The sequence below is a fragment of the Arabidopsis thaliana genome, chromosome 2 (assembly GCF_000001735.4).
Source record: "Arabidopsis thaliana chromosome 2, partial sequence".
Taxonomy (NCBI): domain Eukaryota; kingdom Viridiplantae; phylum Streptophyta; class Magnoliopsida; order Brassicales; family Brassicaceae; genus Arabidopsis; species Arabidopsis thaliana.
The window spans coordinates 11474660-11500474 of record NC_003071.7 but is presented as its reverse complement, the minus strand read 5'-3'; the positions used below and the strand labels follow the sequence as shown (position 1 = coordinate 11500474).

The 25815-nt window shown below is 35.5% G+C and overlaps 5 protein-coding genes across 5 annotated transcripts; 3 read left to right on the top strand and 2 right to left on the bottom strand.

The window, feature by feature from the left end:
• Positions 1 to 2772: 2772 nt before the first annotated feature.
• Positions 2773 to 3957, top strand: AT2G26940 (C2H2-type zinc finger family protein; the record flags this gene model as incomplete). The annotated part of the gene is made up of 1 exon (NM_128251.2): positions 2773 to 3957. Exon 1 carries the CDS (start codon positions 3097 to 3099, stop codon positions 3955 to 3957), a length of 861 nt encoding a protein of 286 aa, NP_180262.1. The 5' UTR covers positions 2773 to 3096.
• Positions 3958 to 6184: 2227 nt separating this feature from the next.
• On the top strand, positions 6185 to 8768 carry CDPMEK (4-(cytidine 5'-phospho)-2-C-methyl-D-erithritol kinase). Its single transcript, NM_128250.4, has 11 exons — positions 6185 to 6389; positions 6614 to 6709; positions 6790 to 6858; positions 6950 to 7054; positions 7132 to 7188; positions 7272 to 7472; positions 7633 to 7725; positions 7807 to 7906; positions 8031 to 8130; positions 8375 to 8460; positions 8546 to 8768. Exons 1-11 carry the CDS (start codon positions 6246 to 6248, stop codon positions 8644 to 8646), a joined length of 1152 nt encoding a protein of 383 aa, NP_180261.1. The 5' UTR covers positions 6185 to 6245; the 3' UTR covers positions 8647 to 8768.
• Positions 8724 to 11487, bottom strand: AT2G26920 (Ubiquitin-associated/translation elongation factor EF1B protein). The gene is made up of 2 exons (NM_128249.5): positions 11324 to 11487; positions 8724 to 10835 (listed from the first exon to the last, which is right to left on the bottom strand). Exon 2 carries the CDS (start codon positions 10825 to 10827, stop codon positions 8887 to 8889), a length of 1941 nt encoding a protein of 646 aa, NP_180260.1. The 5' UTR covers positions 10828 to 10835; positions 11324 to 11487; the 3' UTR covers positions 8724 to 8886.
• A 717-nt stretch (positions 11488 to 12204) lies between these two features.
• ABCG32 (pleiotropic drug resistance 4) lies at positions 12205 to 19149 on the bottom strand. The gene is made up of 24 exons (NM_128248.2): positions 18578 to 19149; positions 18376 to 18496; positions 18202 to 18290; positions 18034 to 18118; positions 17787 to 17946; positions 17635 to 17711; positions 17487 to 17540; positions 17217 to 17307; positions 16835 to 17136; positions 16474 to 16755; positions 16058 to 16374; positions 15818 to 15978; positions 15636 to 15739; positions 15383 to 15542; positions 15167 to 15289; positions 14996 to 15087; positions 14591 to 14923; positions 14216 to 14506; positions 14053 to 14136; positions 13843 to 13976; positions 13525 to 13752; positions 13276 to 13447; positions 12939 to 13193; positions 12205 to 12873 (listed from the first exon to the last, which is right to left on the bottom strand). Exons 1-24 carry the CDS (start codon positions 18850 to 18852, stop codon positions 12601 to 12603), a joined length of 4263 nt encoding a protein of 1420 aa, NP_180259.1. The 5' UTR covers positions 18853 to 19149; the 3' UTR covers positions 12205 to 12600.
• Positions 19150 to 22332: 3183 nt separating this feature from the next.
• Positions 22333 to 25723, top strand: BASS2 (Sodium Bile acid symporter family). Its single transcript, NM_179758.4, has 13 exons — positions 22333 to 22707; positions 22781 to 22883; positions 22954 to 23071; positions 23165 to 23206; positions 23289 to 23402; positions 23485 to 23547; positions 23966 to 24093; positions 24184 to 24265; positions 24498 to 24549; positions 24637 to 24734; positions 24825 to 24983; positions 25075 to 25164; positions 25242 to 25723. The coding sequence occupies exons 1-13, from the start codon at positions 22605 to 22607 to the stop codon at positions 25317 to 25319; spliced, it is 1230 nt and encodes a 409-aa protein (NP_850089.1). The 5' UTR covers positions 22333 to 22604; the 3' UTR covers positions 25320 to 25723.
• Positions 25724 to 25815: the final 92 nt, after the last annotated feature.

The window sequence follows — 25815 nt, the reverse complement described above, 5'->3', positions numbered from 1 at the left end:
TCTAGTATATTTTCTTAAGAGTTTTATTTATTTCAATGATCTCGGAACGGCCAACATTCGGATATATCCTCAAATATTGGGTGTTAGTTACCTACTTATATGTGTTGTTTTGTTCCCTTTGTTCCCGAATATTCTTTTCAAATATTGGGCTGGGCATTTTGGTTTATGTTCGGGTAATTGTTTCGATTTGGTTAGATTTAGTTTTAATACAACGCTAAGTCGCTAACTGAACTCAACCGAACTTAGTTTGGTTCGGTTTGTGTTAGAGAAAATTTATGATTGGTTCATTTTGGTGTGGTTTGGTTTTAGTTCCGTTAAAAAAATCATGCAAGTTTATCCTACAACATAGCATCGATTACTTTAACTGTTCATGTTTAAGTCTTTAGGGACCCTCTGATTAGAGATAATCAAACTAGTTAAATTTAGTCTAATTATATTTCAATATTATTTTATAAATAGAATAACACATTGATTTATTAGTTCAGGTTGAGAAGAAACATAACCGAATAGTTTGGTGTAAGCCTTGGATGGTTCAAATTTTGATGGTTCAGTTTGGTTTGGTTCCTTTAAAATGTCCACCCTTCATTGGAAGGCTTTCATAAAGCTTCATTTTCTAATTAAATTAGAAACTACTAAATCGTTATGCATAATTTATCATATGCCACAATTTATTATAAATACATTTTTTATGATATGTTTTATATTCTTTAAAGAGAGAAACTTCGAAATTGTTAAAAATTACATGAAATACCAAAGAAATGTTTTTTTCAAATACAAGAAAACTCTAAAAAAAATAAAAAAAATTAATTATGATTATTTTTACTATCCACACAACAACAAAAATACATCTAATGATTAAAAAAAGTTCCAAAAAAGCATGTTCCAAAATCTATTATCAAATATTTGGGAATATCTTTTTGAATTAAATAAAATAACTCTAAAAAAGATTAAAATGACTCTGGTTTTCCACATTTAAGATCTTTTTGACATTCAATGGATGTAAAACAATTTGACTCATAAAAGACCGAATAAAAAGATTGTACGGTTAATTAAAAAAAAATCGAAAATGGTTTTCGAAAAGAAAAAAACAATCGCTATTAAAAAAATAGTTTGAGACAATATAAAATGACATGAATTTGAAATTTTGACTCATAACATATTTTAGCAATGATCGTTCCTCTATATCCTCTCAATATTCAGTTCAATGTGTAATAATGTGTGATACAATAAGAAACTTTTAGGGAAGACATCAAACATTCCTTCAAAAATTTGACAAAAAAAATATATATCAAAAAAGAAATTGATAAAAAGGTAAACTGATACTAGAGAGACTACTATCATTGGAATATGAAAAACAAAACAAAACATAAGCTCTCATCTAACAATTTCACAAAAATTAAACAATTGGTGAGAGTTCATGGGAGGTTCTCACAATTGGAAATGCTCTTCTATTCTAGTTCTCATTAAGTATTTGTTTTAGATCTTCTCTTGTTTTCTTTTTTTTTTTGGCAAAAGCTTTTGAATTCATTCACATGAAACAAATTACAAAGCTAGATAAATCTTCTCTTGTTTAAGTTTCTGCTTTAGAGATCAAAATTACTTTTGATTTCCATTTGTTTCGTATACGAATTTAGATTTCAAAAGTTCAGAAGCAATAAGCCAATGACTAAAATTACAACGTAAATACTAGGCAAATAGTGTGAATATGAGAAACGAAGTCCATTCGATCGAGTGTGAATGGAACTTGGTCAAACTAATTAATTTTTCCTTTCAAACTATTAAAAAAAAAAAGTTTTCAAAGAAAAAAAAACAAGATTACATTTACAATTTTAGGCTATATTTTAATCATCTTATTCTATTCAGTATTAAACTATTTATTATGCTCTTTGTTTTCTTAAAACTATTTAATACGTTTTAGGTTTTAAAAGTTTCATATTCATTGTAGTTTCAACACTACATTGTTTTCAATGAGACTATTTTGTGTGACGTGTTTGCAAGATTTTTTAAATTTTTTGATAAAATTTCAGATTCAGACTTGCACCTTTGACTGCATTTCCCGTAGTGATTTTTGATATTTCCTTCAAATGTTGCAAACAAGGGCATGGCCAGTAACTCCAGGATGATAATATAATTATTAACGATATTAGTTTGGAAAGTTTCGAATATTCAGTTTCAGAAAATCTGTCAAAATATCTAGACAATATTTGACTGTATCTATATTAATTTAAAGTTAAATATTGAAAATTAGATATTGGAAACTTAAAAAAAAAAAAAAAAAGACTTGGCAACGTGCTTGCATTGTATGATACATTTTGAATCAGTGGTGGTTAATATAAACTAGTCATATCTTTAACTCTTGTTTACCCAAAAAAAGTTAAACAATTGCTGCATTTGAATGTGTGTTGCAAAGGTTGGTAAATATTTTTTGTGCTATGTATATTGTGTGTATTTTTTAAATAAATAACTAAATAGTTGGTTATTTCTTTTTTGGGATATAAAAATACCGATAAAAGCTATTATAAAATGCTCAAAACACACGATTAGAGTTCGTGGACTTATTATCAGAATTATTTTGATATTAGCCCAATATTCCTACAATTGTGTTTTTGAAATAAAGTAGATTTTATTGTATCGAAACCATTTCCTCAAAATTAGTTAATCTAAAACATATATAATACGACAATTGACTGATTATGTATTTATATTATAGAATAAAAACTGTTAAGGACGACGAAAATAGGGAAACATTTTGGTCATTATTCATTCATAAGTTTGACATCCAAAATAGGTAAATAGTTATTTTACTTAATATGGGGGTTAAAGATAAATGCAAATGAAAACAGTGAAATCTTCTAATCCGACCTCTTCTCTCTCCTTTGGCTAATCACAATTAATTCGGCTTCACAATCTCCACAAATCCCTACTCTCCTCATAGTCATACATAGAAGAGAGAAAGAATACCATTAGTCATAAAACCTTTGCGTAAATCTCGCCAAGATTTTATTGTTTCCATAAGCCGAATGCAAGTAAATTACATTTCTTAATACTCTCAACAGTAAATAACATTTTCTTTCATCTCCACAGAAGTAAAAGAGTATGAAGAGAACAAGAGACCTTTATGGTGATGAATCTTCTTCATCGGAATCTGAAGAGTTTCACCGGGAAAAAATCCGGGTGAAGGTGAAGTTACCGGAAGAAAGAAGTGAAGATGAAGATGAGTCTCCTCAGCCTCAGAGGAAGCACTTTTGTGTGATTTGTGAGAAGCAGTTTAGCTCTGGTAAGGCTTATGGTGGTCACGTGAGGATCCACTCCATTGAGTACAATAACAAGGGAAAGATGAAGAAGATGAAGAAGATGAAGTTGAAGAAGAAGAAGAAGAGAAAGATTGGTTTGGTGAAGAAAGAGAAGGAGAAAGAGATAGATCTGGCTAGGACTGACGTGGAAGGTAAGATTAGGTGTTGTCTTTGTGGAAAAGAGTTTCAAACAATGCACTCTTTGTTTGGTCATATGAGGAGACATCCTGACCGGACTTGGAAAGGGATACGACCTCCTCCACCATCGGAGAAGTTCAATCTAAGCTACTTGGATGATGATGTCGATGATGAAGATGAGGATGATGATGATGTGATGAGTAGATCCATGATGATGAGTGATGTACCCGAGGATGTTCAGGGAGCTGCTTGCATTCTAATGATGCTCTCTTACGCTTCAAGAAATTACTGGGCTGGGATAGAGGAATCACCAAAATCCGAGGTAAGAAGTTCGAGTTTCTACAAAGATGATGAAGGAAAAGATAAAGTATTAGGAGATAGTAGGATGGATGAAAAGAAGGGTTTGATTGTAGATATGAAGATAAAGATGGAAATGGAAGTGAAGGTGAATAGTCCTCGAGATGAAGCTAAGAGGTCATTAGGGTTTGATCTCAATCAGCCTCCTTACCATGAAGATCATCCTTAATTCCAGTTGGAACTAGTTCAATTGGTTTCGCAGTTCGATTTCAATGGAATGGAGTAGATTAAAGTTTTAACATGTTTCTCAATGAATTTACATCCTCCTACCTAGCTTTTGTACATAATGAAATCCTTGTTTGGTTCTAGTCATATTTCATTGCTGTTTTTTCCTTCTAGTCCTTTTCTTCTGTGCCAATTTCTCTTGAATATTTTCTTTAATGTTTTGTGACTTTGGTGTGACTAGAATAAAGTTGTTATGCTTTTATCTACTGAATATTTTCATTCACAAGGATTGAGATTTCTCAAGTTGTGAGAATTTTCGTAAATCGAGTAGTTCATATGCATCAACCATATGATACGGATATTCCATAGGTGTATCAACTTTTCACATACAAAAAATGTATAATTTAGGTGCATACTTAGAGATAGTAACTAAATATATTATTGTTAAGATGTCAAAAATATAATTTTAGTTATTTTACCAATATAAGTTCAAACACAACCACATATTTGCAAGAAATGCCATCGTAACCAAATACAAAATCTTTTTAAAAATCTTAACTTATTCAAAATGAAAACATATTTCTATATACAATGAACAAAATCTTCTCAAATATCTAAGGGTCTCACCGGTGCAACATTTAGAAGAAAAAAATTTCTGTCAAATTCTTCTAAACTCACAAGGAGAGAGTAATTATCTTTTTCATTTTTTTTTCTATCAAAGACAAGTATTTTTTTAGAACAAAAGCTTCTACTTCAAAATGGTGGAAGAAAACATATTACTTTTCCTTTGTGGAAATCTAAAGAATTCAATTGAAAAGATTTTCTTCTAAATATTGCACTATCATACCTTAAGTTCATCCACATAAAAACTTTTTAATTAAAAATAATACATTTATTCACATTCAAGGCCGTCTCCACGAAAATGAAAGGTAAGTAAATGTTATGGGTCTATAATCAATTTTTTGATAAGATTAAGTGTCATATGATAAAAACGAATAAGATTTATTTCCTTATCATAGGAAAGACAAAAAACATAAATATAACTATATAGACCCTCCACAAAAAGGATATTACGGGTCTGATTGGTTGTCCTACTTAGCGCAAGAGTTGAAAAAAATACAAGAAGTGTAAAAAGACCGAAAGCTAAAATAAAAGTAAAAACTACAATAAAAACGAACATCGAAAAAACACAAGCGAAAAACTCAACAAACAAAGATTCAAGAAGAAACACTGATTGCGAACTACGAAGCACAAAAATTTGCATGATTTTTCAACTCCAAAGAGTTTGAGTCCTCATCGTTGTTGCAACGAACAATCCCAAACCTAGGCCAGTCTTCAAATCGATATGATAGAGACGCTTACAGCTTCTCTAAAGGTTAAAGCAAAAATTGGGACAAATAAAGTGGACTTAATCATGCAATGCAATATAGAAGATAAGAAACATTTTTGAATAATAACAAGAAAATGCATCATTTTTAGTAATTCATACAAATGAAGGTTAACCAAGATATCTTCCAAATCCTCACACTTTATGATTTCCTAAAATCTTACCATTGACCAATATGAATTTTAAGGGCAACTTTCTCAAGTGATTTATGGGATACAAGTAGTCTTGTTTGAAATGAACGTCCTTCATAAGAGGATAGTCTTTTATCAAAAATGATTACACATTTCTGAAAATTAAATTTTATGTTCAGAGACTTCTGCATATTGCATGAAAACCTTTAGCAATGTATGGACATTCTTACACTTGAGTGTTGCAGTGAAGAAGAGTATCAACGGTAGATTTCAATAAAAATCCACTCAACTTTATCAAAAGCTTTGCTAATATCTTAATTTAAATGCCACAGAAGATTGGGTAGCTTTTTTAGTATGCTCTGAATGCACCAATTTGCGATATCAACATACTATTAGTAATCAATCTACAAAAATAGAAACAGACTGAAGTTTATGAAATTATACAAATGAGCTTAGAAATAAGCTTATACGCAGCGTTGCATAAGCTTATCATCCTATAATCTATAACCCCAATTGAAGCATCAGTTTGGAGATTAATAAGAGAAAGAGATTAGGCCAAATTGGTAAAGGATAGTTATTGTAGTTGACTAATTGAATTGTCTACCTAAAGTGCCCAAATGTCATAGAGATGAAAAAATGTGCTATTGGGCCAATTTCTCTATACAAAAACATTTTGATTTTTTGTTAGAATTGGGCTGATTCTTATAAAAAAAAAAAAAATAGGTGACATATCAGATCAAAGAGAAAAAAATAAGGTAGGAAGAAACAACAACAATGGCAACGGCTTCTCCTCCATTTATCTCAACTCTCAGCTTCACTCACTCTTCTTTCAAAACTTCTTCTTCTTCTTCATTTTCTCCGAAGCTTCTTCGACCCCTCTTAAGCTTTTCCGTCAAAGCTTCCAGAAAGCAAGTAGAGGTAATCAATCTCCTCCCCAAATTCCCAGAAAGGATTGATTTTTATTGTACAACTGTTAGATTGTGATGGGTTCTCGATCTAATTGAATAACTCGGAATCAATAATGGCCACAAAAAAGGACTCCTTTTTGTTCCTTCAACTTTCGTTTTTAGCTCTTCGTTTTTTCTGGATTTGAATTCACAATTTGAGCTTGATGCTTGTGGATGTGTCGTTGTTATTGTTAGATAGTGTTTGATCCTGATGAGAGGCTTAATAAGATAGGTGATGATGTTGACAAAGAAGCTCCTTTGTCCAGGCTTAAGCTCTTCTCACCTTGCAAGGTTCTTAAAGACACTTCCTTTTATCTATACTTTCTTGTTTTTTTACTCTAAGAATCATTGGCATGTCTTTTACTGTGTAGATCAATGTTTTCTTGAGGATCACCGGAAAGCGAGAAGATGGGTTTCATGATTTAGCCTCTTTGTTTCATGTAAGTTTTCTTCCTCACAAGTTTAAAGCTTTTGCGATATTTCTCATTGTCTCTTGATGCCTTTAGTATTTGCTATTTGTATTTGATATAGGTGATTAGCTTAGGAGACACTATTAAATTCTCATTGTCACCATCAAAGTCTAAAGATCGTTTGTCTACTAACGTTCAAGGAGTCCCTGTTGATGGGAGAAATCTGGTGAGACGACTTTCGTTATTCTGTGGCCTGTGGATGAAGCATTATTCTAATCCTCTGGCCTGTGTCCTATTATGCAGATTATAAAAGCACTTAACCTTTACAGGAAGAAAACTGGTAGTAACAGATTCTTCTGGGTGAGAACACTATACATCAATGATTTCTTTTACTACATTTCACTGTGATGATTTGAACTTATATTCTTTCTTTATATGTAAAGATTCATTTAGATAAGAAGGTGCCTACCGGGGCTGGACTCGGTGGTGGAAGTAGTAATGCTGCAACTGCACTCTGGGCGGCAAATGAGCTCAATGGAGGTCTTGTCACTGAGAACGAACTCCAGGATTGGTCAAGTGAAATTGGGTCAGATATTCCTTTCTTCTTCTCGCATGGAGCTGCCTATTGTACCGGGAGAGGTGAGGTATGTTTTGCTTAGAGTTTACGGTCTATTTTGCGGCATTCTACTAGTTAGCAAATCCTTGTTCTGATTCAGTTCTTTTACACCCATATTAATTGGGCTTTGTGGGTTGTAAACATGCTCCAGTTTATTTTGCTGAATTCTAATCTAAAGGCTAATGCAGATTGTCCAAGACCTTCCTCCACCTTTTCCTCTTGATCTTCCGATGGTGCTCATAAAGCCCCGAGAAGCATGTTCCACTGCTGAAGTTTACAAAGTAATCAACTGAAACTGATTGATGGATATTTTGATTCAAGAAGCTTTTCAGGATTTTGTGACTTACGCTTTTATTTTTTAGCGTCTTCGTTTAGATCAGACGAGCAATATTAATCCCTTGACATTACTAGAGAATGTGACCAGCAATGGTGTGTCTCAAAGCATATGCGTAAACGATTTGGGTACGATCTATATGCATATGTCGCATCTCCCTTCCTTTGCCAAGAAGATAGCCACATCTTTAAAATTCAAGATTCAGTCTGATACATGGACCATGAATTACATTTACGCTTTTGACTTTTCCAGAACCGCCAGCGTTTTCAGTTCTTCCATCTCTAAAACGCTTGAAGCAACGGATAATAGCATCTGGACGTGGGGAATACGATGCTGTGTTTATGTCTGGGAGGTATACCTTTTCTACAGTTTTTTTTGTTATTTCCACTTCATTGAGAAATTTCACAAAATACTGTGCATCACATAGGAGCTCATCTAATGGAAACAGTGTGCTACTACTGTAGTTGTCTTCCCAAATTCATCTTAACAAGCTAGTATAAGATCATATATAATGAGCTGAGTACTGTTTACTAGAATAAGAGATTATAAATGAGTTGAGTAATTGTGCTAATTTTGGTGGGATGAATGCATAACAGTGGAAGCACTATTATCGGTATTGGTTCACCAGATCCTCCTCAATTTATATATGATGATGAAGAATACAAGAACGTGTTCTTGTCTGGTATGCTCTTCGTACAAGTAGTGTGGTTTCTACTCTTCTGAATCTTGTACATGTAAGGAACTAATTCCAAGTAAAATTGTTGCAGAAGCAAACTTTATGACGCGTGAGGCTAATGAATGGTACAAAGAACCTGCTTCTGCAAATGCTACTACCTCATCCGCCGAATCTCGCATGGATTTCCAATGAGATGTTACAAACATGTAATTTTTTGAAAGGATTGATTTGAGATTCCTACTTGTGTTTCGAATAGTGAGTGGTTAACTAAAGGAGAAGATGCTTTAAATATAAATTAAAAGTTTTTTAAAAAGACATATTCACGAATGATAATCAAAGAGAGAAGCAACCACACATCAGTCATGAAACCATTTTCTGTCTTCTTTTTTTCTTGTTTTATTACTTTCATTTCCATATGAAACTCCTATGCTCTTACAGAGAAGGAGACACATATTGTCTAGACAAGCTAAAGATATCTTTTCCTTCAAATGGTGAAGTCCAATCTGGAGAGGTAGCTGCTTGTTGTGTTTCCACGATAACACCAGCACCTGAATTCTCCATAGATACACCGTTGCTGTTGTTGAGTCTACCTCCCATGGAACCATTTAGACTGTACCGGTTCATGTTCTCATCATATATTTGGCTGCTGCTCTTTAACCCGGACCAGTTTCCATTGACTCTACTATTTTGTGATAAACTTTGATCTAGACTCCAGTCTATGTTTGTGTAGTCCACTGAACCGCCAGAGATCCAATCTATAGGTGAAGATGCACCCGATGTTCCAGCTGAACCAACCGCAGAGAATAATCCCAGCGAAGACGCAGCAGATATGGGTGGAGATGATGCTGTATTTCTAGTCCATTGCCCGCCATTCCCTCTGGCCATACTACCATGTGGATCCACTTGGTTGTTGTTAGTGAATCGCTTCTGGTTTTGATACTGAAGTTGCTGGTAGACCTGATTTGGATTCAGATGGTTTGGACTTGGGCTTCGCGCACTAGGGATATTATGTGTTTGCATGAACCCATTTGACTTCATTATCTCTATGCTCGCTGCAGGATGCCAACTGGTAGGGGGTGCACTCATGCTTGAGGTTGGAACGGGATTTGTGATTACAACCTGTGGCCGCTGCCTCATCACCATGACTGATTCTCTATTTGCAGGCTGCTGCTGCTGCTGCTGGAAGTTCTTAAATTCATTTCCACTAGCTAAATAGCGAGCTTCGACCCTCACAGCAGGCTGAGGTGACGGTGATGGCGATGATGGCAAAGAGTAAGAAGCCGAAGGAACCTGTCCTGTGGTTGGTGGCCACCTTTTATCAGCCAAAGCAGCAGATTGCTGAGGTTTTGGCCAATCTAACTTCAGTTCGGGTCGTTTCATAGGCTGAGCCAACATTTTGTTCACGGATTCAGTTGTGGAGGGTGATTTTGTATAGTTAAAGTTCTTGTCATCTCTTGTTGGATGTAAGCCAGGTGACGGAATTTCTGACCTTTCTACATCCGAATTCTGATAACCTATTCCTACTATAAGTTTTCCATTACTGGGTGTAAGAGGATCACCACATTCCTCTTGTTTCACTGGCACAGAAAACTCTTCATACTTTGTGCCTTTCAAGACTTCTTCTGCTCTGTCCAAATCACCCTCTGCTTGAACAACCGCACGCTCTATTTCCTGCCTTGTACACTTAAGTTGCAACTCCATTTTTGTAATCCTAGCTAGCTCTTCTGTTATGTCTATTTTCAAATTCCCAGGACTCTGAATGCTTTGCTTCTCTATTTCTTCCTCAAGCCTATCAAACAACCAATGAACAGATTCCTCTACTTTACCATCATTCATCATTAATGCCGTTGTCGCATGCTCTTGAGATATTCCCATTGCCACAATTTGCTGTGTACGGGCTTCAAGCTTTCTGGAAATAAGATATGTGCTACACTTCTCATTCAACTCCTGAGCCCTCCTCTCCTTCTGGCGTTGATGTTTTCTCTCATTCTTTTGACGAACTTTTTCTCGCTTGTCATTATCTGCACCTGGTATCACCTCCTGCTTAAGGGGCAGATTAGTTGTTTTCTCCTTGTGATCTTCTGACTCACCAGAACAGCTACCATTATTCGAAACTGAATCAGACTCAATCCCATTTACATCTGCCTCATCTATACTCCGGAAACGACTATACTGTAATGGTGAGATAGAAGCTATCGACACTGAATCAAGAGCTTGAAATGTTCCTAAAAGAGGATTATAACCACTAGCTGCCAAGCTGCTATTCCCATTAACCGAAAGTGAAGGCTTTGGTGATGCCTTTTGAGCTTCTTTACCAGTTTTTTTATCCTTAGACTTTGACTTTGTTGCTGGAGACATCTCTGCAAAGAACATCAATACACCTAAAAAATACCAAGAAACGAGCAAATAGTTAATTTGATACTCCAAAAGCTAACATGAGACTTCTTTAGAACCTTTAAAACTACAACACAACACATATCTTAGCTACCAAAACTATGAATTAGGTAAATAAAATGGTGAATTGATACTTTTTTCCAGAAAAATAAGCAAATTCAGTCTTCTATAGAGACTCAGCTTTTTTGCTAAGCCAATTCCAGTGACTAACAAAACGATGAAACATTCGAAAGGTTCCAATTCGTAAAACGATGAAAGTGAATTATGAAGAAAAATTGGGAACAGATTCTTAAATTGACCGACATAGACCAAAGCTTCTGATTCTTCTACAGATGGAAGCAAATTGAAGAAATATCGGAGAAGATTCCAGAATTCGGCGAAATTTCACGAAATCACGAGGACGATTTAAACGAATACAAATCACGAATTGAGAGAGAGACGAAAGCGTAGGGAAATCGAAGAGAAGAAGCTGGACCTGTAGTTAGGAAGAAGATGATGATTGGAGATCGATAGAGAAGATATGTGATTTTGTTGTCGTCGTCGTCGATGGCGAGAAACTGAATCTGCAGAGAGAGATGATCTTTTAGGGTTTTTGTTGGGAGAGGAAAAAGGTAAAATGGAAGGAGTTTTTTTTTTTTTGTCTGTGTGAATATGTAAGCCAATGGAGATGTAACGAATGTCACTGACTTCTTTCGTTTTTTTTTTTTTTTTTCAACTCTTCTTTTATTAATAACTATGAAATTTGTATTAGTACAGAATAATCATCACTATCCTAGGAAGTTGTCCGTACTAATCACATTTATTATAAGATTTTAATTGATTTTCTATGCTATTTTACGAAAGATCGACTAGATTATGTCGTATTTACTAGATTTTCTGTTGTATTTTACTAGATTAACTCTTTTTTTGTGGCTCTATTTCTCTCTACTTTTGGTGGAAGTAGTAAGACTAATGTGTTTGTTTTGGTGCTATACTATGTACAAGCCGATGTTGGAAATGATCTTGGTAGAGTGAGTTGCGTCGTTGCTTCCATTGGTTTGTTGTTGCTTGGAATGGTGGTTCAAGAAGCGTAAGTAATCCTTCTATAGAGGGTTGGAGATCTCTAGGAAGCGAAGGTGGTCAAGTGGACTAGACTCCAACCGGAGGCAGGATTGGAGTTTCATCGAAATGTTTATGGGAGTACCTCAAACCAGAATGAACCTTTGATGGTTACGCCTATCTCGACCCGAAAAACATAAAAAATGAAGGTTAATCGGAATGCGCAAAGATCTAATATTCAAGCTTGGACAAATTGACTTCATAAGAAACTAAACCTACTTACTAAGTTTGTCACTAACTTTAGTGATTGGAAGGAGACGACATATAGCTCTTGAAACTCTATTTACATGAAAAATTACCATAAGTTACACATGGGGAAATCTTTCTAGTGAGTGAATAAGCGTATATGCACTTGGCCAAATATATACTAGCAAAGATGTGTACAACCAGTAAACTAGAGATATATCTCTATTACAGTACTGGTTCATGATCAGTGATTGTTATAGATGACCAATACACATTTCTCAGAAAAAATGACAAGGAACATAAAACACAACACAAGCTTTTATTGATCCCATACATGTAATGACAGAGGAAGAATAGGCAGTCCCCTGCCTTCTTGGGTATAAAAGCCCCAATATACAAATAAACAATAGATGATTGTTGTATACGTGTATATATGAATATGAGAGTTGGTAAGTGGTAATCAATCCATCATCTTCTCTGGAAATTGAAAGCTTTAATGGCGAATGCAAACACAAGGGAGAAGAAGACGCAAAAGGCGACAACCATAATAGCTGAGACACCTAAGAAGTCATGTTTATATCCCATCACATCCTCAAGCAGTTGTTTCACCATCACCTGATGGATACCGTCCGATAGCTTCACCGATCTTTCATCATCACCGTACTGAGACACCAATAGACCGTACAGTGTCCAAGCCACCGGGTTTGCCCAGTAGTACCATCTCCACCACAGAGGAATCCTCTGTAGTCAAATCATTCAAAACATTAGTATTTCTAAAGAAATAAAAGATAAGCTTAGTAATGTACCTTGTATGGGATCATGAAGCCACTGAAAAGATTCCAGAGCATGTAGAAAGGTGCTGCTATAATCGAGGCGACATTGTGGTTTGGGGTGATTGCTGTCGTCATCATCCCGTAGAAGGTGAAGTACATTATCGAAAAGTACATGAAGAATAAGTACCACAAGAACTTCACCGCGGACCATTCGAACGCGGCCATTGCATAGAATATGGTGCTGTATATTGTGGATTGTGCTAACACGTATGGAAATTCTATAAACACCTGCAAACTCATACAATTTTTAGGTTTTTAAACTCAAAAGCGGGGATGAGAAAGATAGAAAGATAATAAACATATCTGTGACCTGTGCAAATGCAAAGGGAAGTGCCGAGTACATTCCCGCTGCTCTCTCGCGGTATGAAACAAATCTTTCTATGGAAACAACGGGCTGTGCAGCGGTTGCATTGGTGATTCCAATGAAGAGAACCGCAGCGTACATCGATCCCATTGCATTAAATAACTGTTGTTGAGTGTCCCTATATATGAAGAAATGTATCATTGGTTAAAGGAATCATCACTCTTTGGTGATAGCAATGTGCCACTTTACTCATACCTTTTGGAGCCAAATTTCCAACATATTGTTCCAAGCATCAGCGAGATAACCACGGTGTAGAAGAATCGAACTGCAGTGTATTGTGGGTTTCGCCAATATGATAGGTTTTGTTTCCACAGGCAAGCAACAAACTGACTATACAGTGACTGAGAGTATCTGGTTGGAAACTCGATTTCTTTTGCAATGTTACTTGGCTTGCTGAGTACTTCGATCAGCTCCTTGTTGCGTCTGCAGTAGAACGGAGACATAAACTAAGGTAAACCGAACTTATGGAAAGCTAACATGCATAGTTTTGACTAAATGAGGAAAGGCACATACTGACAAAGATTTGAGTTCCTGTAAATTTCAGCAAAATCAACTCCAAGCCGGTGTTCCTCGGTAGAAGCAGTGACATCAAGCATCCATGCTGCCGGATTATGGCCAGGTTTGATCTTTTGCACCCCTTCAATTGACTAAAGAAGAAAACAGTAGCAGTCAAGAGACTTTATTTTACATGTTAAAAATTAATTGATCAAGAACACAACCTACCTCGAAATACTTGATAAGCTCACAAGACTTCTGGCCAAGTGGACCGGCATATATGAGTTCTCCACCACGTTTCATGAACAAAAGCTGCATTAACAATGAAGTTTAGAGATAGAGACTAAACAATCCTGCAGAGTCTTTGATTCATCTGTTTGAAGAAACCAACCTCGTCAAATGACTCAAAAATATCAATGCTAGGCTGATGAATCGTGCAGACAATGGTTCGCCCTGTGTTAACAATATTTCTTACAGTCCTCATCACAATGGCGGCCGCCCGTGCATCCAATCCTGAAGTTGGCTCATCCATGAATACTATAGAAGGGTTTGCAACTAGCTCGACAGCAATTGTTAACCGTTTCCTCTGTTCAGTTGATAAGCCATCAACTCCAGGAAGACCGACTAATGCCCCGCTTAAAGAGGTCAGCTCCACTAGCTCCATCACCTCATGAACAAACGCCTCCAAGAATTTGAAGTTTAGAGATGTCAGCATAATCCAAGAAAAAACACAAAAATGATCGAAAGATAATAGAAATTATGTTACCCTTTGTGTCTCTGAGTCAATGTCTGCTGGTAAACGAAGGCACGCCGAGAAAAGTAGAGATTCAACAACAGTTAGGCATGGAGAGTGAACATCATTCTGCTCACAATAACCAGAAATTCTTGCAAACGTTTCCTGTCTTTTAGGAAAACCAGATATGTACACATCGCCTTCTATAGTTCCTCCGGTTTTTCTTCCAGCTAAAACATCCATGAGCGTTGTTTTACCGGCACCACTTACTCCCACTAATGCTGTAAGCACACCAGGTCTAAAAGCTCCAGTAATATTCACAAGTAGCTGCAACCTATCTTCTAGTATCCCTTGTTCTTTTAGTCCCTGAAATTTTAGTTGCATTACAAGTAGTTTCAAACTGATATACCTAAACAGTGTAGAAAACCTAGTACATACCAAAGGAACATCCACATAGTAGTTGATATTGCTGAAAGACAGAGATAGTGGTTGAAATGGGAGAACCATGCCTCGATTCTTGAAATATTTTCCTGCAGCAAATAAGTATAGGCATTAGCTTCTTTCAGTTCAGTAAACTTATAAGAAAGGAAAACATTTTTGTTCCCTTACCATGTATTGAGCCTGAATGCTGCAAGTACTCTCTTAGTTCCACAACAAACTCATCGCCTTTTCTTTTCTTTTCTCTCTCGTCTAACTCTTCTCTGGATACAACGGCTTGAAACTTACCCCATGCTATGAAGAGTTTACAAGGATATGAAGAAGATTAGCACAATAATTTACAATGGCAGATGTTTTAGGTGTACAGAAAAAAAATGAGAAGCTTACGGTTGAGGTGAGCTAAAAACAGCGTAAATAGTATATTAAAAAGAACTGTGTATCCAAGCAAGGCAGCGACACCGATCCAATACCAGTAGTTCCCAGAGAACAAACTTCTTTCTTTCAGCAATGCCAAACCAAGAGAGTCGCTAGTGTGATTCCCAGCAGTCTTCAGAGACAAGAAAAACAACCATTAACTACAATTGTATATTTCACCTTCTAAGACCGAAAAAGTTATAAATAGTTTTGGTTATATTTTCACCTTTTGCCAATTATGACCAAGGAACTCATTCACAGAAGCTGCGTTTTGAGCATACATCAATGGAGAAATCCAGTAACCCCATATCCACCAGCTTGGTATGCTATCTGTGAAAGCGAACAAGAAAATGAATATTCATGTGGTGAAGGAGAGAGCTTAAGGACTTCAAGAAAGAGTATAAAGACCTCTGGAAATTATAAATCCTCCAAGAGTCATGACCACAAGCATTGCAAAGGACCCAAACGTATTGGCAACTATCATATGTCGGCCTAAAGAACCCATTACGCGGAAAAGACCCAACGACATCTGATGCAGAGAGAAATACAGCAAGAACTGCTGAAGAAACCTGAAGATTAGAGAAGTTCATAGTTAACTTTTTTATGCAACCAAATCCTTTCCCAATTCAACTTTTTACAAGAATGTACCTTGAGAACAAAGGATCATATCCAATTGTATAATATGTTACTGCCACCCATGTGGCAGATTCTATTATTGAAGTAGGGATACTCAAAAGCCAGGAAGGTAATGTATAAGCCCAGCTTGGGTAAAAATGCAAGTCTCTGTGCTTATAAAGAACGGGAAGTTTGGCTACTAGCATTGGAACCTCGGTGAATCCGTTAAAGAGAATGATGACCATGGAAAAGTAAAGTGACCCAAGATATATGTTGCCATCATCAATAGTGTTGTGATGCATTGTTGTTCGGCAAAAGACAGTCATCGTGATCAAAGCAACTAAAAGAAGCTGCAAACGTGTAGTATGTGGAGACAATGAAGTTAAATAAGGCACTTACCATTCCAACAAAAAAGAAAAGAACTAGAGACATATAATTGGGAGTCAAACCTGAACAAACTTGAACACATAAATAAATGCATTTTGCTTCATCAGTTGCTTCTGCCAGGCAAAGTTGATCTTGAGAAGTTCACTCTTCTTAACACCATATTGGGATGTCGATAACGCGGCTGAATGATTGAACCGTTTATCAAATGGAACCTCAAGTTTTTTTGCCAACTTCTTACCAGTTGGATATGAACGGAAAGCTTCAGCAAATTTTCCAGGAGGTACATAGCGATAAGGCCGGAAAGGGACTGACCAGTACTGCTGCTGATCTTTCTTTGAGGTGACCTATCAACAGAAACTCATTTAAAAAAAAAAAAAAAAAACAGTTTAAATTTTCTGCTTCATAATCTTTTATAAATCTTACCTCTTGCAAGAAATCTGCAACATTTTTTCTATCAGGGCAAGTAAATCCCAACGAAGAAAAGAAATCAAGAACCTCGTCACGAGGTCCCTGGTATATAATCTGTCCCTCAGACATAAGGATAACATCATCAAACAACTCGTAAGTCTCGGGAGACGGTTGGAGTAAAGAAATGACGGTGGTTCCTTCGAGCGCATGAGTAGAATGCCTCATATACATTATAATCTGATGAGTCGTCGAACTATCTAAACCATTTGATATTTCATCCATGAAAAGGACTCTTGCTGGACCAACTAATAGTTCCCCTGTGAATTCAATTAGCACTGGTCAGTATCTACTGGTTAAATGGTCAAACATAAACAAAATCAAGAATGGGAAGACAAACCTGTTGTTAGCCGTTTCTTCTGTCCCCCTGAAATTCCTTTAATCATCTCATCTCCAACCAATGTGTCCGCACATGTGTCCAATCCTAGAATCTTTGTTGGATGTATGAGAATTTCAGAAAGAGTTTGAATTGAAGAAATAGGACATTAACCTGATAGACTTTGCCTATACTTCTAACAAGTAAGCATTACAACATTTTTCAATACTGTTTTCTTTGTTTTAAAGATATTGTTTGATATATGACCAAAAGTTAAAAGGCTATGGAGAATACCTTCATAACATACTCCACGACGAGGCTTGTCTCCATTCCCCCGAGAGCTAAAGACTGTGGAGGATTGGAAAAACCGTTACGAATCAAGAGGATGATTAAATCCAGAAAAGAAATGGACTAAGACTTTGACTAAAACACTACCAAGTACCTTCATAAATATATCAAGATCTTCATCAGGTACAATTCCTGCAAGCTTTTCCCTTCTTGCTAACTCCAAAAGCATATCTGTGTTTTCAGTTTGTTGTATATGTCAAACACCAACTCAAAACCAAAACTAATATAATGCTTCTTAGTACTTACCATATTTGAATCCAACACCTTGACAACGACCAGCAAACTCAAGAGTCTGCCTCACTGTCATCTCCGCCACATGCCAATCCTGTTGGCTCACATATGCGGACGTCCTTGGCGCGATTATCTCTTTGAGATCGTAGCCATTGTACGTTATTTTCCCTGATGTCTTCAAAGTAACCAAAAATAACTCAAAACCAAGAAACAAAACAATCTTCTAATGGTTACTAATTGAATTCGGTCACCGACGGTGTACCTGAAGATTAGTTCCAAGACGTCCAGCTAAAGCTAAGAGTAATGTTGTCTTCCCTGAACTTGGAGGACCTAGTAGTAGTGTCAATCTAAAGAGCAACACAAAGAATTTAGACAAAAAATAGTAAAAATATTAATGAAAAAGCAGCAAAATTAGATGTATATAAATTACCTTGAAGGTCTAATAACACCACTGATACCATCTAAAATCGTTAATTTGTTCCTTTTTCCACCAATCACATGAATGTTCCTCAACAAACCCTGTAACAAAAATCTTCTTAATTACCATAATTGCTCACAACAACTTAAGAAGAAGAAAAAAAATGAGTCAATTGTTTGTAATTACTTCTGCCATGTTAATGATGAAATTGGGAATTGTTGGTAATGCTCTGCTTCCAACATGAACAAATGATTCTACCATCAGATTCTGAAATCGAACTTCAATCTTCGGAAATTTCAAATCCACACTGTTCAAAAAAAATTCACTCAATTCAACCAAAACTGAATGATTTTGAACTAAAATTGTAAGAGAGAATTGAGAGATTTACGCGTCGAATCTCTTCCTAACACGAGCGAAGAACTGTTCAGGATCATTTTCAACGGAATTCACAAGACGGTCGAGAAGAAGACGTTGTTCGCTAGCTTCTAGGTTACCAATTTGGATCTCTTTAGGCTCACCAACCATATCTCTGAAAATCCCGCGGCGGATTCGTGAATAAGTTGGAAGACGTTGTAAAGCTGCCCAACGAAGCTCTTCTTCGTCTTCGATTTCGTCTTTAAACGACGTCGAACGCGAGAATGCGTTCTCCGCCGAGTTCCACATTCTCCGCGGCGGCGCAACAGAATCAGAGAGAGATGATAATTGGAGAAGATGAGGGAAGAGATTGCAGTGTAGATTTGGTTTTGGTTTGTTCTCCCTCTATCTCTTGTTCTGTGTCGTCGTCGTCGTCACATTAATCTCTCACCACTAGACAACTGGTAGGTGAAGCCACCATTAATGCGGAAACTTTTCTCTCTCTCTTTCTCTCTGTGTGTGTTTTTTTTTGTACGTTAAAGTGAAATAACAGTTGAGAAGAAGGGAGGCTCATTAATAATCACTTAGCGGGAAGAAACAAATTGTTTATTATTTAGGTCTATGTGGATATAATGCAAGAGATTATAGTCTGTTTTATGTGGATTACTAAAACCGAAATAACCGAATTAAGAGATACCGAACCGAACCAGATAATCATAAACATCCAAATAGTGTAGTTCATCTTTTATAACAACTTGGAACTAAACCGAAAACGGAATGAGTATTCGAACTACTTGAAATACAATTGTATGATTGTATCTCATAAAAGGAAATTATTTTTCTAATTGAAATTTCAAATTTATGGTTTATGTACAAGAAATTGGAACCAAACAAGATAATGAACTTTAAAGAATGATAAAAACAATTTAAGGAGATCAATATCTTAATATCAGAAAATATTAGTCAATGTCATAAAAATCAGAAAATGTTAATTATATTTATGTTTGAGATAATCCAAATATTCAAAACTATATTTATAAACCAGAAAATTTAGTTATGATTAGGCTCAAAATAACTAAAATATATGAATGTACATACTTATATGTGTCTAGAGTAAATATTTTTTGCAAACTAATTCATTAGATTGAACAAATTATTTAGTTCTTTTTTCCACATAGTTTATGTACAAATATTTAATTCAAACCGAACCCAATAAAATTTGGTTATATGTCGGTCCGAACTGAGAGATAACCGAACATAGTCAAACCGTAAAATAACTACCGATCCGAACCGCATGTTTTTTGGTTCTATATGAATTCTAAACCCCTTAAAACAATTTACTCAAAATCGATCTGAGCCAAGTCGATTATCGGATGTCCACGTTAGATTTTTCCAAAAGAAAAAGAGTAGAATAAAATAGTCATTCTCACAACTAATAAATACCTACAATTTACATACTTGTTTTGTATTATTATCTTTGACATGTGTAATGGGGACAGGTATAAATGGACCGTTAGATTAGAGGGATACTAGTCTATTATATACTGTACCTATTTTGATTAATTTATTGATTCTAGCAACATTCTACTTTCTTCTCACCGAATTTTTCCTTCTACTGTTTTTTAATTAATTATAGCAATGTTTTTTTTCGAACATTTCAAACATGTATTTAGAGTGACTTGTAATCTAGAAATATCAAGATGAGCTGGAATCTTTTGAGTCAATTTGGTCTGGTCTGGTTCTATCATTTTCATTTTAGGATTAGAATTTTCAACTCATGTATTAATGGAAGTATGAAGTCAATTCTAACATGTTTAGTGGTTATTGGTTAGAATAAATTATGCATCATTATTGGTCATAAAAGATAGATAAAGTTTTTAACGAATAATAACAAAATAATTAATAGAAATGGTAAAAAAAAATAACAGTATACAAGTAGATATTAGTCTCTCTCTCTCTTTTTTTTTGTCTTTCAACAAATTGTTATGTGATTACAAATAGTTTTTTCTTTTTGTTTTCAAGAAACAGAAAATAAAAAATAATGATATACGATGACGAAGTACGGGTCTGGCCTGTTTTGATCAAAATCAGATCTACTCTTTGTTAACATTAAGAGATTGATGACTAGCCATCGGATCCATTCTCTTTGGTTTCATGGCCGATCATAGCTGATCTATTTCTTTGAATTTTAAGCTAGCATTCTATTAATGCTTTTATTTCATTGGTCCTCTCTTGTTGTAATCTCCTTTCAAACTATGTAGATAATTTTTTGTTGAATAAAATTTAACATTCCAAATTTCCAACCAAAAATCTAATATCTTAAGGTCATTTTGTTTCCTCCCGAGACCTTTCTTCACTTTAGGAGGTATTGAGACTCAATTCATCAAGCATCTAATCTAACGAGACAAATGAAATAAAAGTTTGGTTGCGGGTTGATGACTTTTGAAAGATGTGACAGTCTTGTTCTTTTCCTAAAAACTAGGAGTGGATATATCGTAAAAGTGTCTTAAGATGCCAAAGCTGAGAGAGTGAGTGTTGAACAACCTGCGTTGAATCATTGTAGTTCAACTTGTTTATATCCAACAATATTCATAGAGAGACATAACCTTATGTCATTCCATTTAGTTTGTAGAAGTAGAGAAGATTCGAACATGCATCTTTAAATAAACGAAGAATGGGAATTTAAAGAGAATGCAAAGAAAGAAAAGTAGAGTAGAGGCCAAGAAACATAAACTAGATTATACATCTCTCGACGATTCTACTTATTATTTATCTCTTAAGAAATTTATGCATATCCCCCAACAAAACCAAAAACATAAGATTTTCAAATGTAAAAATGTCGATGAAACATACAAAATTTGGCAGTGAAAGAGTGAAAATCAGCTTCGTCGGCCAAAGATTTGTCTGTCGCCAACCAAAATATTAATATTAATGGTTACAAACAAAGTATGGGGGTTTCTTGGCTGGGGCATGGTGCTAATCATTATCCAGAAAATTCAAACAAACTGTCACAGAACTCAGCACTCACATTTAATGAAAACTTTGTATTTGTTCAGTCGAATAAATTAACGTGTAGTGTTTCAAAATGTGTTAAATCAATACTTCATCATGTGATTGTCTTGATTTTATGAGTTTATCTAACTAATAAAGCTATTTTCACAGTAAAAATAGAGGCAAATCATTTGGTGGAAATAGACCATATTTTCAGCATATTTCTACATCTTGATTGACTTTTCCAACATCAATAAATATGTTTTTGCAGCACAGTTTTCAAATATAGAATTTCTGTGGTATGAACCATAGTGAATATGTGCATCTTATCCATATATAAACTAAAATGTATAAAAATATACAATCTTGTTTAACAATACAATCAGACTGTAAACAAAAAAAATTCAATAGATATGATTGATTAATACATGTGAAACTTAGGCATACGACTTTTGAGCGAACCGAACCGTTCGGTTTGGATAATTGGTTTTTCGAGTATCTAGTTAGGAGATAAGACTGCCAAATTTAACCGAACAAAAATTCGGTTTGGATCGGTTCAGTTATCAGTTAACTCAGTTCGGTAATGTGTCTCAAATCCATACAAAAATTTGGTTTGTATAGCAATTTTAAAGAATTTTGGTATTAGTTTATAAAATTGGATATGATTTGTTTATATTAGTTTAAAAAATTAGAAAAAATGGTTAAAAGATTGTTCGATTAACCGTACCTAACCAATAGGAAAAGTTACCGATCGGACCACTTCTATTAATCGACTGGTTAACCGAACACTCAAATCTCAATTAGGTTCTGTTCGAAAACACATCGGAAATGACGACAGGAAAAAAAAAAAAAAACACACACACATCGACGTAGTTGTAGTAGAATCGATCCAAAAATGTTAAGTAGATATTTTCCAGATAGGATTGTTGATGAAAGGGGCAGATGAAGAATGTGTGGCTCTCCTCTCTTTCACAACACTCCACAAAACCCTTTGTCTCCTCCTCATTTGGAGATGTCACTAACTCATCTTCTCTGATTCACCAACATCCTAAAACCCTTTTGATCAAAACATGGCTTCCATTTCCAGAATCTTACCAACAGATGGCAGATTAAGTCAATGCAGAATCAACACCTCGTGGGTTCCTTCTACAACCAGAACTCAAACTCACTTAGGTATCTATCCTTTATACTTCTCTGGTTTCAGATTTCTAAGAGTCAATTTGCTGAATCATATATTTTTCTTCAGATTTTCCCAAGTTAGTTTCTGTTAGTAACTCTGGGATAAGTTTGAGGATTCAGAATAGTAAACCTATTAGCCCTGTCTTTGCTCTTGAAGCAACTTCCTCCAGGTATTGTAATTTGGTGAATGTGTAAACAAGTTTAAGGATTTGGGTTTATTAAAAATTGTAATTTTTACAGGAGGGTTGTTTGCAAAGCTGCTGCTGGTGTGTCAGGTGACTTACCTGAGAGTACTCCTAAGGAACTTAGTCAGTATGAGAAGATTATTGAGCTTTTGACAACCCTTTTTCCACTTTGGGTACTTATGCTATACCTTTCTTTGATGAAGTTTGAAACTTTTTGTGAGTTTGATAACTGATATGGAGCAATGTGGTTTTTGTTTGTTGTGCAGGTTATTTTGGGAACACTTGTTGGCATCTTCAAGCCATCCTTGGTATGCTTTTTATGCTTCTTTGTTATTGTTTATTTACTGTAGCAATCTATGTTTTTGGGGCTTATAGATTTAAGTTTTGTAGGTTACATGGTTGGAAACAGATCTCTTTACTCTAGGTCTTGGATTTCTTATGCTTTCCATGGGTTTGACTCTTACGTTTGAAGATTTCAGAAGATGTTTACGTAATCCATGGACGGTGAGAGCCAATGAACACTGGTGTGTTTTTTCTATCTGTTAGATACAGTACCTGTTTAACGTTTAGAGTCTTTCTCCTGCAGGTGGGTGTTGGTTTTCTTGCTCAATATATGATCAAGCCAATTCTAGGTTTTCTCATTGCAATGGTATGTTTCCACTAATGTCTATCACATTTACTTCTATTTGCTTCTCTGAAATGGATGCTTATGCAATATTCTATTTTGTTTAAGATATTGGTTCTCTTCGTCCGTTTTTACTTCTATGGGCTGTATACGCTTTAGCCAAATCAAATGTTGATTGGAATATTCTTTCTTTGATTAACTTAGATCCAAGAGTCGTTGCATGTCCAAACATCACTTTTTCTTGAAACGTTTGAATCAAATATTTGCTTTCTAGTTACTGTAGAAACAATTCCTGGCATACTCACTTACTCCTTGAGGGATTTCTCTTGTAGAGAGGATTGATATGGACATATGCTATGTGCATTTGGAAACACTACATTTGGTTAACATTAATTGTTGAGCAGCCAACTAATACAAACTTTTTCTGTGTGTTTTATTTTAGACTCTTAAGCTTTCGGCACCTCTTGCGACTGGCCTTATCCTAGTCTCATGCTGCCCTGGAGGACAGGCGTCAAACGTTGCTACTTACATTTCCAAGGGGAATGTAGCGCTCTCTGTACTCATGACAACGTAATCCTTCTATTTTCACTTCTTTCTCTTTTCGTTCTTTAATTTTATTGGTCAGATTTCATATACATTATCTGTTCTTTAATTTATTAGGTGTTCAACCATTGGGGCTATTATAATGACTCCTCTTCTTACTAAGCTTCTTGCTGGTCAGCTTGTTCCCGTTGACGCTGCTGTGAGTTTTCTCTATAACTATTTTGAATCGTTTCATTCAAAATTGCATTGATAAGATACATTTCTTTTTATGTATGAAATATAAGATACATTTCACTTAGCTAAAATATGAATAATCATGGTTCAGTAAAAGTTATTGAATGATTTAAAGTAGAATGAAGCGCAAGAACTCTATTAGAATATAGTTGCAGCCCTCCACAACGAAAGCTTATGGATCCATTTTTTTACGTCAGGGACTTGCTCTTAGTACGTTCCAAGTAGTGTTGGTTCCTACCATAATTGGAGGTAAGTATGGTGCTACGTGTTTCCGGAAAAATGAATTTGTGCTTATATATCCTTAGGGACTAATGTCTTTTTCTGCATTGTGTGCAGTTCTGGCAAATGAGTTCTTTCCTAAATTTACGTCTAAGATCATAACAGTGACGCCTCTAATCGGAGTCATTCTGACTACTCTGCTCTGTGCCAGCCCTGTAAGTTCATATATCCAGATATATATATTTTTTTTATTGAATTTTGAGACTGGAATTGGTATTGATTACTACCTTATCTCTTCTGAAAAGATTGGACAAGTTGCAGATGTTTTGAAAACCCAAGGAGCTCAACTTATACTCCCGGTGGCACTCCTTCATGCTGCAGCCTTTGCTATTGGCTATTGGATTTCAAAGTTTTCTTTCGGCGAGTCCACTTCGCGTACCATTTCTATAGAATGTGGAATGCAAGTAAGTTACTTTCTCCTATACCGTAGATATACATTGCCGTTTGCTTTACTAAGGCTTCTTTTTGAAAATCTGTGTACTTTGCAAACCGCAGAGTTCAGCGCTCGGGTTCTTGCTTGCACAAAAGCATTTCACAAACCCTCTAGTTGCTGTTCCTTCTGCAGTCAGTGTTGTCTGTATGGCGGTAAGTTTTCATAGCCATTTCACTAAAGTTCACATGCAAATTCCTTAAGTTTAATTATGTTCAATGGCATTCTGCAGCTTGGCGGGAGCGGCCTGGCCGTGTTCTGGAGAAACCTACCGATTCCGGCAGATGACAAGGATGACTTCAAAGAGTAAATGAAGTAGGAAAGGCGGTTTGCATCTTCTCCAAACGATGTGATTGTTTTGTTGTAATGTTAGTAAACATTACAAAATTTGTGTTGAAAAACATGAAACAAAATGTGTTTAAGAGACATAGAAACAAGGGCGTGCATGATGACAACTTTGTGGTCAACCTTTTTTTTATTTCTCAATTAATGGACAAATCTTTTTTGGCACACCTTCTCCAAATTTTGAATCTAAGTTTCAGATTGGGATTAGCGTTGTTCCCGGAATCCTGTCTACTCTCACAATGCACTCCCTCATTTCCAGCCATGACTTCTCTTAGCTCATATACGTCTTTTGTCAGCAATGATAAGTTTTGATGTTTTTAGCATTAGGTGGTTTTGGTGAATTTTCATTTTAAATTAGATTTGAGTGTTTCCTTTTCTGATGAAAACACAACTTCCAACAATTAACATAAGTAAACATGTAAAGTTGATTGGAATGTGGCCAGTTGATCTCGGTTTCAATA